At 41.7% G+C, this 12,571-nt stretch overlaps 1 protein-coding gene across 1 annotated transcript in view; it reads right to left on the minus strand.

The window, feature by feature from the left end:
• PMFBP1 (polyamine modulated factor 1 binding protein 1) overlaps window positions 1-3,445 on the minus strand; it is a gene marked incomplete at both ends in the record, with an annotated part of 42,183 nt that extends 38,738 nt beyond the window's left edge. The window contains one exon of the mRNA XM_080645226.1: window positions 3,362-3,445. Within this exon, the coding sequence (XP_080501352.1) occupies window positions 3,362-3,445 (84 nt within the window). The remainder of the gene's footprint in view (window positions 1-3,361) is intronic.
• Window positions 3,446-12,571: the final 9,126 nt, after the last annotated feature.

Here is a 12,571-nt window from a genome sequence, read left to right on the forward strand (position 1 = left end):
TCATGGCTGTCCTGGTGGGAACAGGATACAGAGGCTCATTTGGGAATGAGACCCTAGGGATCCCCCCCTCTCCTGCTCCTATATTTCCTTGGCATCTGTGACGAGATTAGGTGACAGTACAATCCCTGCTCTATGGAGGTGCACAGGCCCTATACTCTTGCCTTGATGCTGAATATCTGCGTCTCACGGTGAGGACCTTGCCACCAGATTGTCCTATATGGAGCCTGGTACACTGTAGACTCATTAACAAAGCACGAACCCTATACCACCAGAATCTCTCCAAGTTAAAAGTTAAATGTCCTCTCTCTTTCAGGGCAATAAAAAATCTCCTCTTCCTCCAGTGTTGGATGTCCTCGGAGCAGAAGGCCTGCTAGCCCAATTCTGTTGTATGCCCAGGACTTCAGAAATAGATCTTTAATGTGCATGAGCTCATCTAATTTGGACATTAGCATTGACTCAGAGTCTCTGAGGCAATTTCTTCATTCATAACTTAAGAGTTTTGGAATAAATAATCTTTCTTTGAGGATTCCCTCAACCAGTTGAATAACAAATGTGTTTTGCAGGATGTCAAATGAAATTTACTTTTGAAATAAAAATCTAACCATTCATTCCTAAAGACCCAATCATACAGGGTTTTTTATTTATCAGAACAAGAGTGGAAATGCTGAGAGAGCAATAAAATGATTTCCTTGAATCATGTATTATTTTTTACTGTAGGAAATTGTAGGAAGAGGCTGTGCTCACCTCAGAACTCCAGAAAGGCAAATGTCCCGAGCTTCCAGTAAACCTAATTTCTCGCTAATATCTTGCACAGAGGTCACTGAATACTGTTTTCTAATCCCATCTACTTTATGAAGGCTAAATTCCAGGCAGATGCCTTTTGAGTATCAGTACGTAGTAAGGGTTGATTTAATCTGACATTTCATCAATTAAAGCTCCAGAACCAGTACCAGCGCATGAGACGAACTGAGAGTCATAATGCTGACCCGCAGGCCCCATCCGACCCTGACCCAGACCTGAAGTCATTAATGATGACTCAAATCACAGGCCTCCTATGCTAGGTAAGTTTTCACTTAAGCCAGCACTTAGATTCCCAGTTTTGCTTCTGCAAGGTTGGAACTTGGTCACTTGGCTTGAAGGCATGTGACATTATCCAACCACAGGCAAAATGGTGAGTACTGATACTGCAGCTGCTACTATGCTCATGATAGTTATTGGAAAATAGGTTATTCAGTGAAGCAAATTTTCTGATTGATTAAATGGATCTTTTTTTGAAGAGCATGCCTTCTTGAACATGTACTTCAAAAGATGGGAAGAGCCCTGGCTGGTGTGGCTCAGTGTCGACCTATGAACCAGGAAGTCATGGTTCAAATCCCAGTCAGGGCATTTGCCTGGGTTGTAAGCTCTATCCCCAGTGTGGAGAGTGCAGGAGGCAGCCAATCAGTGATTCTCTCTCATCATTGATGTTTCTATCTCTCTCTCCATTCCTCTCTGAAATCAGTAAAACCATATTTTAAAAAAAGATAGGAAGAAATTTTGCTTTAGGCTTCAAAATATTGACAGATAGTCTCATGCTTTTTTGGGGGGATCCTGATGTTAAACCGAAGCTTGTGATTCAGTTGCCTTCTCAATCCCAAGAGCATTAGGAAGGTTCAAGGTGACAGCATTCCCAGGCATTTGGCACTTGAAAAAATAAGAAAGTTTGGGTGGAAGTTTCCAGAGTAATTTTGGGGTCAACCAACACCACCCATCTACTCATCAGCTTTGGGAAACTATCTTCTTTGAAGATAATGACAAATTTTCAACAATGAAAAGCCATTTTAATCACAATTACCATTCAAGATATATAAGTTTATAGTGAGAGTTATGTTTTTAAAAAAACATGAAACATTGCTTCCGGAATTTTTATATTTTCCTTGTATAGCAACAGAGTTTATAGTTAGCCACAGTAATTTCAAACACTGTTAGTGTTACTCCTAACTTGCTTCCTGAGTTTACTGTTCCATCTATAGAAACATTGCAGTTTTTGATGACTGATGACGGGAATTAATGGGCACTTATCCAAGGTTTTGTCTGGGAGCAAAAACTTTGGAATCAATTATGCTCATATAGTAAAGAATGAGTGTATATTTTATTGTAATCTAAATTCTTTAAAAATTGGCTCACTGTATAAAAGTATACAGTTCAGTATACACATGGCATATGGCAGAGGTCAGCCACCTATGGAATATGGGGCAACTTTTACTGGCACTTGGGCAATTGCCACATACTTTTCTCCATCATATCCTTGGAGAAATTATTTCCCTGGAAAGTAAGCTCCACGAGAACAGGGATCTTTGTGTTGTTCACTGCTTTGTCCCCAGCCCCTAGGACAATGCCTGGCACATTGAAGGTGCTCCAAAGATATCAGCTGAAAGAAGGAATGCCCTTCTAGAAAATCCATACCAGATCCTTGTTCCGGCAGAGCTCGCAGCAGATCCTGTACGTCTATCCTCTAGTAATCCAGCAGGAAAGGAGCTGAAACACCGCTTTTAGAAGCTGCTCACCTCTTGGTAGGAGGTCTGTTAAAAAGCATATGTCATGTGGGACAACCCTATACTAGCCAGAACATATCCCTTAACTCCTTTCTGGAACAAGTCAGGGAATACATAAACACAGTTTGACCAAAATATTAGAATAATCAGAACACTCCACTTTCATATCATTCTACATAAAGAGAGAATGTTGGCAACAATAGTTAATATTTTTAAGAGCTTTCTCTGTCCCAAGCACTAGTGTTTTACAAGCAGTATTTTACTTAATCCTTAGAGCAAGCCTCTGAAATAGGCGCTCATTCTTTATATATTTTTAAAAAATATATTTTTATTGATTTCAGGGAGGAATGGAGAGGGAGATGAGAGAGAGAGAGAGAGAGAGAGAGAGAGAGAGAGAGAGAGAGAGAGAGAGAGAGAGACCAATGATGAGAGAGAATTATTGACTGGTTGCCTTCTGTACACCTCCCACTGGGGATCCAGCCCGCAACCCGGGCATGTGCCCCAACTGGGAATCAAACCATGATCTCATGGTTCATAGGTCAATGCCCAAACACTGAGCCACACAGGTCTGGCTCTTCATATTTTTTAGCTAAGGCAAAGGAAGCTCTGAGAGGGTATGCAGCATGCCCAATACCATATTGCAATTAGATGTGCACTCAGACCCACCTAGCTCAAGACTGGACTCTTAAATGCTGTGCCCTACTGCCCAACCCTGTCTGTGATAGTTCTGGATGCTTATTACTGGCATTTTGAATTATGAACCTTGAAAAGAAGTTCCTTGTAACAAAGGTTCAACTTCATGTATGTATAGGAGTTAGAAGCCTTACCTCATCTTTCATTTCCTTGGCACTTCTCAATTCTCCTTTAAGTTTTAGCATTTTCTGAGCTTTGTTATAAACCTGGAAAAGCATAAAAATTTAAGATGGAAAAAGTATAAATGAGTCCAGTCCTTTAAATACTTTCCCATCTGGATATATGCTCTCAGTAGGGAGTTCAGAAAAATTTCCCGAACTGTTAGCAATACTTACTTGTCTACCCATCTGTTTGTGTTTCCAAAAGTTAAATCCTCCATCAGGAAGATGACCATGGTTTTACATCTTTTCCAAAAAACTATCACTAAATAGTTTCTAAATTTATCCTTCCTGGAAAGAAAAAGGTCTGAAATGATTTTACTTCCTGGATTTCTAAGTTTGTGTGGCTCAAACGTAGTTAACATTATGCACTAATTAAAATCAGATAGAATGTGCACAACCCAACTTTATTCTCATGATAACCTGGGGAGGTAGCTACTATTACTATCTTTATTTTACAGAGGAGGAAACTGAAGCCCAGAGAGGCTAAGTGACTTACCCAAGGGCACACAGGCTCCCTTACTACTCCACGAGGAACTAATCTGTAACTATTATTTTGGAAATATCTTATGATGTGATTTAAGCAGCAAGTTACTGTAACATTGGTGCTTGTAAAGTTAGGAAATATAAAGTGCTGTGAATGTCTAGATCAGTGGTCGGCAAACTACGGCTCGCGAGCCACATGCGGCTCTTTGGCCCCTTGAGTGTGGCTCTTCCACAAAATACCAAGGCCTGGGCGAGTCTATTTTGAAGAAGTGGTGTTAGAAGAAGTTTAAGTTTAAAAAATTGGGCTCTCACAAGAAATTTCAATCGTTGTACTGTTGATATTTGGCTCTGTTGACTAATGAGTTTGCCGACCACTGGTCTAGATAAATAGCCTCAGAGAAAGCCAGAGATTTTTGCACATGTATGGGTGTAAGGACAGGATGATGCATTTGAGGTCATAATGCACTGAGCTTAATAAAATAATCGAATTCATTCTGTTTTTAACTCTAAGACTAGAAGAAATTTCCACCAGGCACTTACCTGCAGAATAGTTCCAAGAATGAGAAGCTATCAAAATACTCATTCTTTGTAATGAACCACATCCCCCACCCCTAATATAAGCCAAGAGGAAGAAAGAATGCTGGTGAGACATGGAATTTGGAATGTTTTATGGGGTTGTATTCTGATGTGCCGCACTGTTTATCCTCTTATGTCTTCATGCATAGAGATGCATCATGGGAATGGTGATGTAGCTCAGGCTTACCCAGCAGGGAGAGGCTAGTGATGCTGCAGTAACAACTCCCAAATCTCAGTGGCTTAAAACCATGCAGGCTTATTTTTCATTCATGCTACATGTCCTTTATGAGTCAGCTGGGGTTCTGCTCTTCATTGTCCTCAGCTGGTAGAACCTTTATCATTTAGTATGTTGCCAGTTGCCATGGCAGCAGAAAGGGAACTTGGTGAATCACATACAGATTCTTAAAGTGGAAGTGACACATTTCACTTCTGTTCCCATTTCTTTGGTCAAAACAAGTCACATGGCTATGCCTAACTTCTTCCTTTATTCCCCAAAGGAAATATTGGTGAACATCACAAATGACTAGGTATTTTAGGTGACTGGGCTGCTATAACAAAATATCACAGACTGGGTAGCTTATAAACAACAGAAGTTTCTTTCTCATAGTTTTGAAGTTTGAGAAGTCCAAGATCAAGCCACTGGCAGAATTGATGTCTGGTGAAGCTCTGGCTGGGTGGCTCAGTTGGTTGGAGCATCATTCAAGGTCAGAGCACATACATACCTAGTTTGTGGGTTTGATCCTCAGTTGGGGCGGGAGGCAACAGATCAATGTTTCTCACTCACAATGATATTTCTTTCTCTCTCTACCCACTTCCTTTCTATAAAATCAATGAAAACATACCTGGAGAAAGAAAAGAAAAGGAAAAGAAAGGAAAGGAGAGGAAAGGGGAGGGGAGGGGAGGAGATAAGAGGAGAGGAAAGGAAAGAATTGGTGTCCGGTGAAGTCCCACTTCCGAGATGGTTGTTTTTTTTTGTTTTTTTTTTTAAAAATATATTTTATTGATTTTTTACAGAGAGGAAGGGAGAGGGATGATAGAGAGTTAGAAACATCGATGAGAGAGAAACATCGATCAGCTGCCTCCTGCACACCCCCCACTGGGGATGTGCCCGCAACCAAGGTACATGCCCTTGACTGGAATTGAACCTGGGACCCTTCAGTCCGCAGGCTGGCGCTCTATCCACTGAGCCAAACCGGTCAGGGCTGAGATGGTTGTTTTTGTTGTTGTTAATCCTCATCAGAGGATATTTTTTTTCCATTGATTTTTAGAGATAGTGGAAGGGAGGGAGGGAGGGAGGAAAAGAGAAACGTTGATGTGAGAGAGACACATCAATTGGTTTCCTCCCCCAACACACCTGACCGGGGCCAGGATGGAACCTGCAACCTAGGGAGGTGCCCTTGACTGGGAATTGAATCTGCGACACTCTAACCACTGAGCAACATTGAACAGGGATTTTTTTTTTTTTTCTGTAACTTCACATGGTGGTAGGGACAAGGAAGCTCTGTGAGGTTTGTTTTTTAAGGGCACTAATCTCATTCATGCAGGACCCACCCTCATGACCTAAACACTTTCCAAAGGCCTCCCCTTCAACTCGGGGGTTAAGGTTTCGACACATGAATTTTGGGGGACACAAATATTTAATCCACAGCGCTAGGAAAATGAGAAGATTAAAAACAGTGTGGCATAAAAGAACACTAAACAGGGCTCCTGGCCACCAAGCTTCTAAACCTGGTTTAGCATCTAATTAAGAGATGTACTGATCTCTCTGAGCCTCTGCGTGTGGCTCTGCAAACGGTGGGACTGTACTAAATGACTGTTAATTCTTTCCTAGCTCTAAGGTTTACTGATTCAATGTTCTACCTTGACAGACACCTTTCTTACTAAAGAACCATGAACTCAGCCTAAGCATCACATAAAATTGGAAAAAAACAAATATATCCTTGAGAATAATATTCTTCTCCAGGCAGACCTACTAGAGAGTCAGGAGATGCTTCTTAGATCAAATGCAATCTTGCCCAAATTGTGACTGCTTCATCTACTGTGGAGTTACACAGCTATAGTTGCAAGGGCCAAGAGTATTTGGAAGGAAAAGCAGAAGGCACAGGCTCTCATATTTGCATGGAAATATATTGGACTTCCCTAAGTAAAATAAGTCAGAGGAAAAAGAGAGAGTTAAATTGTGTTCCATGAGAGAGACATGGGAAATCCTGTGAGTCATTAACAACAGCAGTGGGCAATTTGGAAGTGCTTATGATGAAATAAAATGGAAGGGTTATATGATAAATTTTTGAAGCATCTGACAGTAATGTTTGCCAGATGGATAAGGAAGCCTCAAATGCTTTATAAAATGATCACGTGAAACTTTACAGCGCTCTGTGAGGAGTGTGACTGGGCAAATATTTTGTACAGGAGAGAACTCATCCCAGAAAGAGGGGTTCCCTACCTGCTCTCTGGGCCCAGGACTTGAATGTCTTTTCTCTCCTCAAACCCTTATTCTACGTCTTCTGTGTTGCTGTCTCCTGCATTTTTATTGAAACCTTAACTTCCTCACGTCTCCTTTCCTCCATCAGCATCTTCAATTCTGCTGCAATTGCCCCGGGAGCTGCTTTCTTGTATTCCAAAGTTCTGCTGTTTACTTTTCCACTATGCCTTCCCTTGGTGACAGCTGTGTCCAGAAAAAAAATTACTGTAAAAATAAAATCTTGGTCAGAGCATCTAGTAATGTTTTGTGCCTCCTAAGTTGACCTCAGTCCACACTCAGGGCACCTTATAGATTTCCAAGAAACTGTAACACTGCACCTCACATGGGTGACTGGTGTAGCAGTTATGAACTCAGGTGTGCAAAGGAAAAGTTACTATTTTTCTATTACTCTTTAACAAGCCCCATTTCCACCAAATGGGAGAAAACAGAATCTTAGTTATCTCTGAAAAAGCGTCATCATTTTAAGGTTAAAAAGGAATCATTTTAAGGTTAAAAATGATCCCCTTCACCTCTTCAAGGTTTTCCAGAGTGTAAGTTCTGGGGTCCTAGGTTAGATCCTGGCATCACAGTGACTTCTGGTCCATGGCCATGGGCATCTCTCTCAGGTGAAGTGTGCTAAGATGTCTGTGTCTTGGTCAACAGGCCACAAATACTGCATCTTCCTCAGACTTCGGGCTTTGGATCTGCTGGCCCTCTTTTGTCCTTCAAGGATGATCCTAACGCAGAAAGACAGAGACACACACCTGTGAGCTGGGTCTCAGGCCCTCTCTTCTTAGATCTCCCCTACCATCATTCTATGTTTTGCCTGGAAAGGTGTTAAGAAGGGGATAGAATCAAAGATCTTGCTCACTTTTCTGCTCCTCATTCCTGGTATTGATCAAAAGTCCCTTCTGCCTCTAAATTGCTAAACCAACCGGAGGTTCTGTTGTGTTCTCCACTTTTGCCCATGTTTCGATCTCAGGGTCTAATCCTCTTGCATATGTTCAAATTCTCTGCTTCTTCTTTCTTAACTCAGAGAGTCTTTGTTTAGTTTTGGGGAGAGGAAGAAAAAAGAGTACAAGTGAACAAGTTCAATGAAATTCAGGTTGAGCGGGCAGGATGGGAAACACATGTTAGTGCTTCATGCACCGTCGGCCCACATTAGACTACACAAAGGCCCTCATCACAGGCTGCTGATGCTGCCTCTCTCCCCAAGGAACTGGTCACTACCTGGGTACACAGATGGCCTACTGGTCTTACAGCAACACTGTCTGTTACTTCTCCTTCATCACCTGGATGGAAGAATACCAAGGATCACTTTTTCTCATCTAAAACTTTTTTTCTAGGTTTTCATGGAAAGAGATGCCATTCAGTTTAAAGTTAAAGCTATCCTTGGGGGTTAATCAAAATAAACAAACAGATTTACCTAAACTGAGTCCTAAATCTTTCCTTTAGTCTTACTGAGTTTTAGATTTTTCTCCAATGTACTATCTCCTTCCAATGAAAAAGTTTGATGAATCCTAGGTTTCTTTACTATTGAAATAGTGAAAGGATGTTCAGCATTTCCCCTATTTTAAAACAATATGTGAGCACCATGAATGAACATGGATGCTTCTTCCTTAATAATTTTTACCCAGAATGCATGGATGAAGGCATAGTGTACAGAGGTCTGGCATGAAGAGAGTCTGTCTCTTTGAATCCAAACCCAGTTCTACAAGAGAAAAATCCCTGATCACATAGGGCATATCTACTGGGGGAAGATAGCAGGAGGAGATGATGCTGGAGATGTTTTTTCAGGGTCTGGGAATTCTGCACCATAATTTAGAGAACAATAACCTGACACCAAGATCACCATCTGGGTCATAGTCCAACTCCAGGACTGAGGTGCTTCAGGACAGGAAGTAGGGCGGATGGGTCTTTGCAGGAGTTTTGGAATGGAAAAGAAAAAAGAGGGTCCAGGGGAATAAGAGAAGGAATTCCAGGGTTTATCAGACACACTGTCACAGGTAAAAATCTCTCTCCAGGGCTATCTCCTTTGGTACTTTTCACGGCGGTTTTCAGTTGCCTTTTTCAATATCCATACTTTTTATCTTCCTTAGTATGAGCACCCTAATTTTATTGTGGTGTCCATGTACTCATCAAGAAGACTACTGATCTCAGCCTCTCTTGTAGTTGGGGATGATTATAAGTTTTAACCAATGAGATGTAAGAAGAAATATTGTGGGAACTTCCAGGAAGTTTTCTTAAAGAGAAGCAGTGCACAAGTCTTTGCTCCTTGCTCCTTTCTGATTGTTTGGAATGCTGATTTAATGGCTGGTGCTCCGGCAACCATTTGGAACATGAGGAGATACTCAAAGAGACAGAACTAGCTTAGGTCCCTGATGGTATGGAACCACCATGCTAGTCCTAGTCAGAGAGAACAATTTTTGTCATAAGTCACTGTTATTTTGGATTTTTTTCATGCAGTTGAATCTAATGCAAATGAACAAAGTACTCTTATTTATGTTCCTCTCAGAGAGACCTCCCTACAACTCACATCTCATTTCTAGCACCTCCACCAGCTGCTTCTACTATACCTTCTCCCATCTGACTGCTCAATATCTTCCTTCCTCCCTCTTCCTTCCCTTTCTTCTTTCTTTCCTTCCTTCCTTCCTTCTTTCTTTCCTTCCTTCCTTCCTTCCTTCCTTCCTTCCTTCCTTCCTTCCTTTCTTCCTTCCTTCCTTCCTCCTTTTTCTTTCTTTCTTTCTTTCTTTTTTTCTTTCTTTCTTTCTTTCCTTCCATTTCTTTCCTTTTCAATGACATATATGCTTTCTGCCTGCTCAAAAATCACATACATTCAAGGCCCAACTCAATGGCCATTTCTGTCCTCTTCTCTCCAATTTTAATTTCCAGAGTTATGGAATGTTATAATTAATTTCCAAAAACTTGCATGGCACAGTTACTATATCTCAGGCACTGTTTTAAACATAAAATATCATAGCTAATCCTCACAGTAACCCTGCCAGCTAGTAACCCCTCACATTCCCACAACACTTTACCTATCTGTCTTTTACCACAACAGAATCTGGAATTATTCTGGTTATTTATGATTTTCTTTGTCCCCCACAAAGTAAGCAGGGTCTACTCTAGTGAAAAAACAGGAACATACAGACCTTTCTGAAATACTTTTAAATTTCCAGAAAAGTTGTAAAAATAGTACAGAGAGTTCCCATAGATCCTTTCTCCAGTTTCCCCATTGTTCGTATCTTCTTATCGATGACCCTAACCTTGGTCACTTGGTTATGCAGGTGTCTACTGAGTTTATCCACTATACAGTTACTATTATCCCATTATAATTCATAAAACATTCTGAGAACCGGTTCCTTGAGTTGCCTTGGCTGCTTTCTTCCTGGTACTCTGCAAGAAGAGTCTTGTTTTGATAAAGGATCTTCCAAATTTCTTCCCCCTTTTCTCTATGTGAGCTCCCTCCACCTTCTTCCAGGTTCCGAAGGGTTCAGTGAATGAGCCAAGGCCTTTTGGAGGTGATATGATCAGCTGGCATTTGTCTTGGTGCCTGCTTCCAGCAGGATAAGGGTTAAATACTTTGGGAAAACTTCAGCACTGAACTGCCAAGTCTCCTAGGTGCAGCTCAGCAATCAAACAGCATAACCTAATAGAGCCCTGGTGCTACGGGAAACACAAGACACTGATTTATATTTTAATATCAGTAATTTCCACAAGAGCAACATTTCTGAGTGTCATTTTACAATTTCTGTCAAATGCCAGCTCAGTTTTTCTTAATTCTGTTTATTGTGTCTGAATTTGCAATCTTATCCGCAATGCAGATTCTTGGCTCCCAGGGGAGAACATTTTCATCTTTCTCAGGAATGGGAGGGATGGGGATGGGGCAGAAATGGGTCTATAAAATAATTGGAAATGTAAACAAAGCACTGTTTATTAAGAATGATTAGGAAGTACTTTCAGTTAAAAAAAAAAAAAGGCCCGGGCAGTACTAAATAAACTTTGCAAAAATAAAGACAAACAAAAGGGGTGTTTGGGATGCAAATGGAATCTTTCCTTCCAGCATGGAGAACTGCTGTGCACACTGCAGAGCACCAGGATGGGGAATGTTTGGCCACATGTACTGTAAGACCGCTGCTATGGCCATTAGCACTCCAGCAGGTTGTAAAGTGCTTTGGTATCCTGAAGGATCAAAGGTGCACAGCTACATGAATGCCAGATGTTGCCATTAGGAAGAGGGAGCCTGGTTCTCTCCTGTATTCTTTGAACATCTAATAAAAGTAAGAACAAAGCTGGTGCTGTTGGCACCAAACCCCATCTACTCAGGGTGCTTAGGGGTGGGGGTGCTTCCTGAGGCCACTGGCTACAGATGTGTGCCCTTGAACACCCAGTGGTGTGCCCTAATTCCCCGAGGGTCTACAGCTCCAGTTTCTGCATTGGTTCTTTCTGGACAATCATAAAGCCACTTCCTCTAATAGCTCAACATAATGCTCTTCTTTGAGGCCTGAAATTTAGCATTGGTTAGAGCAGTGGTCGGCAAACTCATTAGTCAGCAGAGCCAAATATCAACAGTGCAACGATTGAAATTTCTTTTGAGAGCCAAATTTTTTAAACTTAAACTTCTTCTAACGCCACTTCTTCAAAATAGACTCGCCCAGGTCGTGGTATTTTGTGGAAGAGCCACACTCAAGGGGCCAAAGAGCCGCATGTGGCTCACAAGCCGCAGTTTGCCGACCACTGGGTTAGAGGATCTCCCCTGTGGTTGGTACAGAAAGGCAGCCAAGAGCCCGAAGCAGGGCCCGTACAGCCCCGTGAAGCTTCTTGCATGACCGCTCAGGACCTTTCTCCAATGGCAGTGTCATTAGTCTCCGGAGTCCTTCTTTTCTCCAAAGCCATCTGCTCTGCTTCCGATTGGCATGAAGACCTCATGCTTTCCACCAGCATCCCTCAGTTTCATACACTCTAAATCCAACATCATGTCTCATTGCCAAACCTCTGGCAGAAGCCGTGTTGAGTTTCTCAGTGGAGCTATCGACCACATTGACTGAAGCCGCAGTAACGTGTTTCTCCCTGTCCAAAAGGGTAAAAATAACAGGAACAAGTTGTCGGAAATGAAATTTCAATTCATCCACGCCCTTTCTACACTTCTGCTGTGACTCCCAAGCAGGGATCAATAGTGTTTAGACAGCCAAGGAGATTTTTTCCCCTCTTAAAGCACCAGATCAATAGTAAAAAAAAAAAAAAAAAAAAAAAAAATCCTCCAGCCCTCTGTATGTGTTGTAGTAAATGTGAACAAATCAGAGGCCTTCGGCTAAATGGATTGACTGAAGGCAGCAGCAGTCTGGTGCTTTGTAACTAAGAGTGCATCGACTGTGCAAGTGGCAACCAGGGAGGAAAGCCCAGGCCTGGGTGAACCCCGGTGCTCCCACAGTTCCCATGACAAGGAGACTTCAAAGGGAATTTCTGTCCCCAAAATGAAAGAAAGGTTCCTGTGTGTTGCAGCACGTGGTTGTGACTTTTTAAAAAGTTAGAATTAGTAGGACCATTCATGAAAGTACATTCTGGAAACTGAGAAAGCAATGAGAAAAAGCCCAAGATAGCTAAGACAGGTTGGACCATGGGGTATGCCACACTTCCGTTTTGCCTTTTGCTTTAAAATTTTA

The sequence above is a fragment of the Plecotus auritus genome (genome assembly GCF_963455305.1).
Source record: "Plecotus auritus genome assembly, chromosome: 10".
NCBI classification, from domain to species: Eukaryota; Metazoa; Chordata; class Mammalia; order Chiroptera; family Vespertilionidae; genus Plecotus; species Plecotus auritus.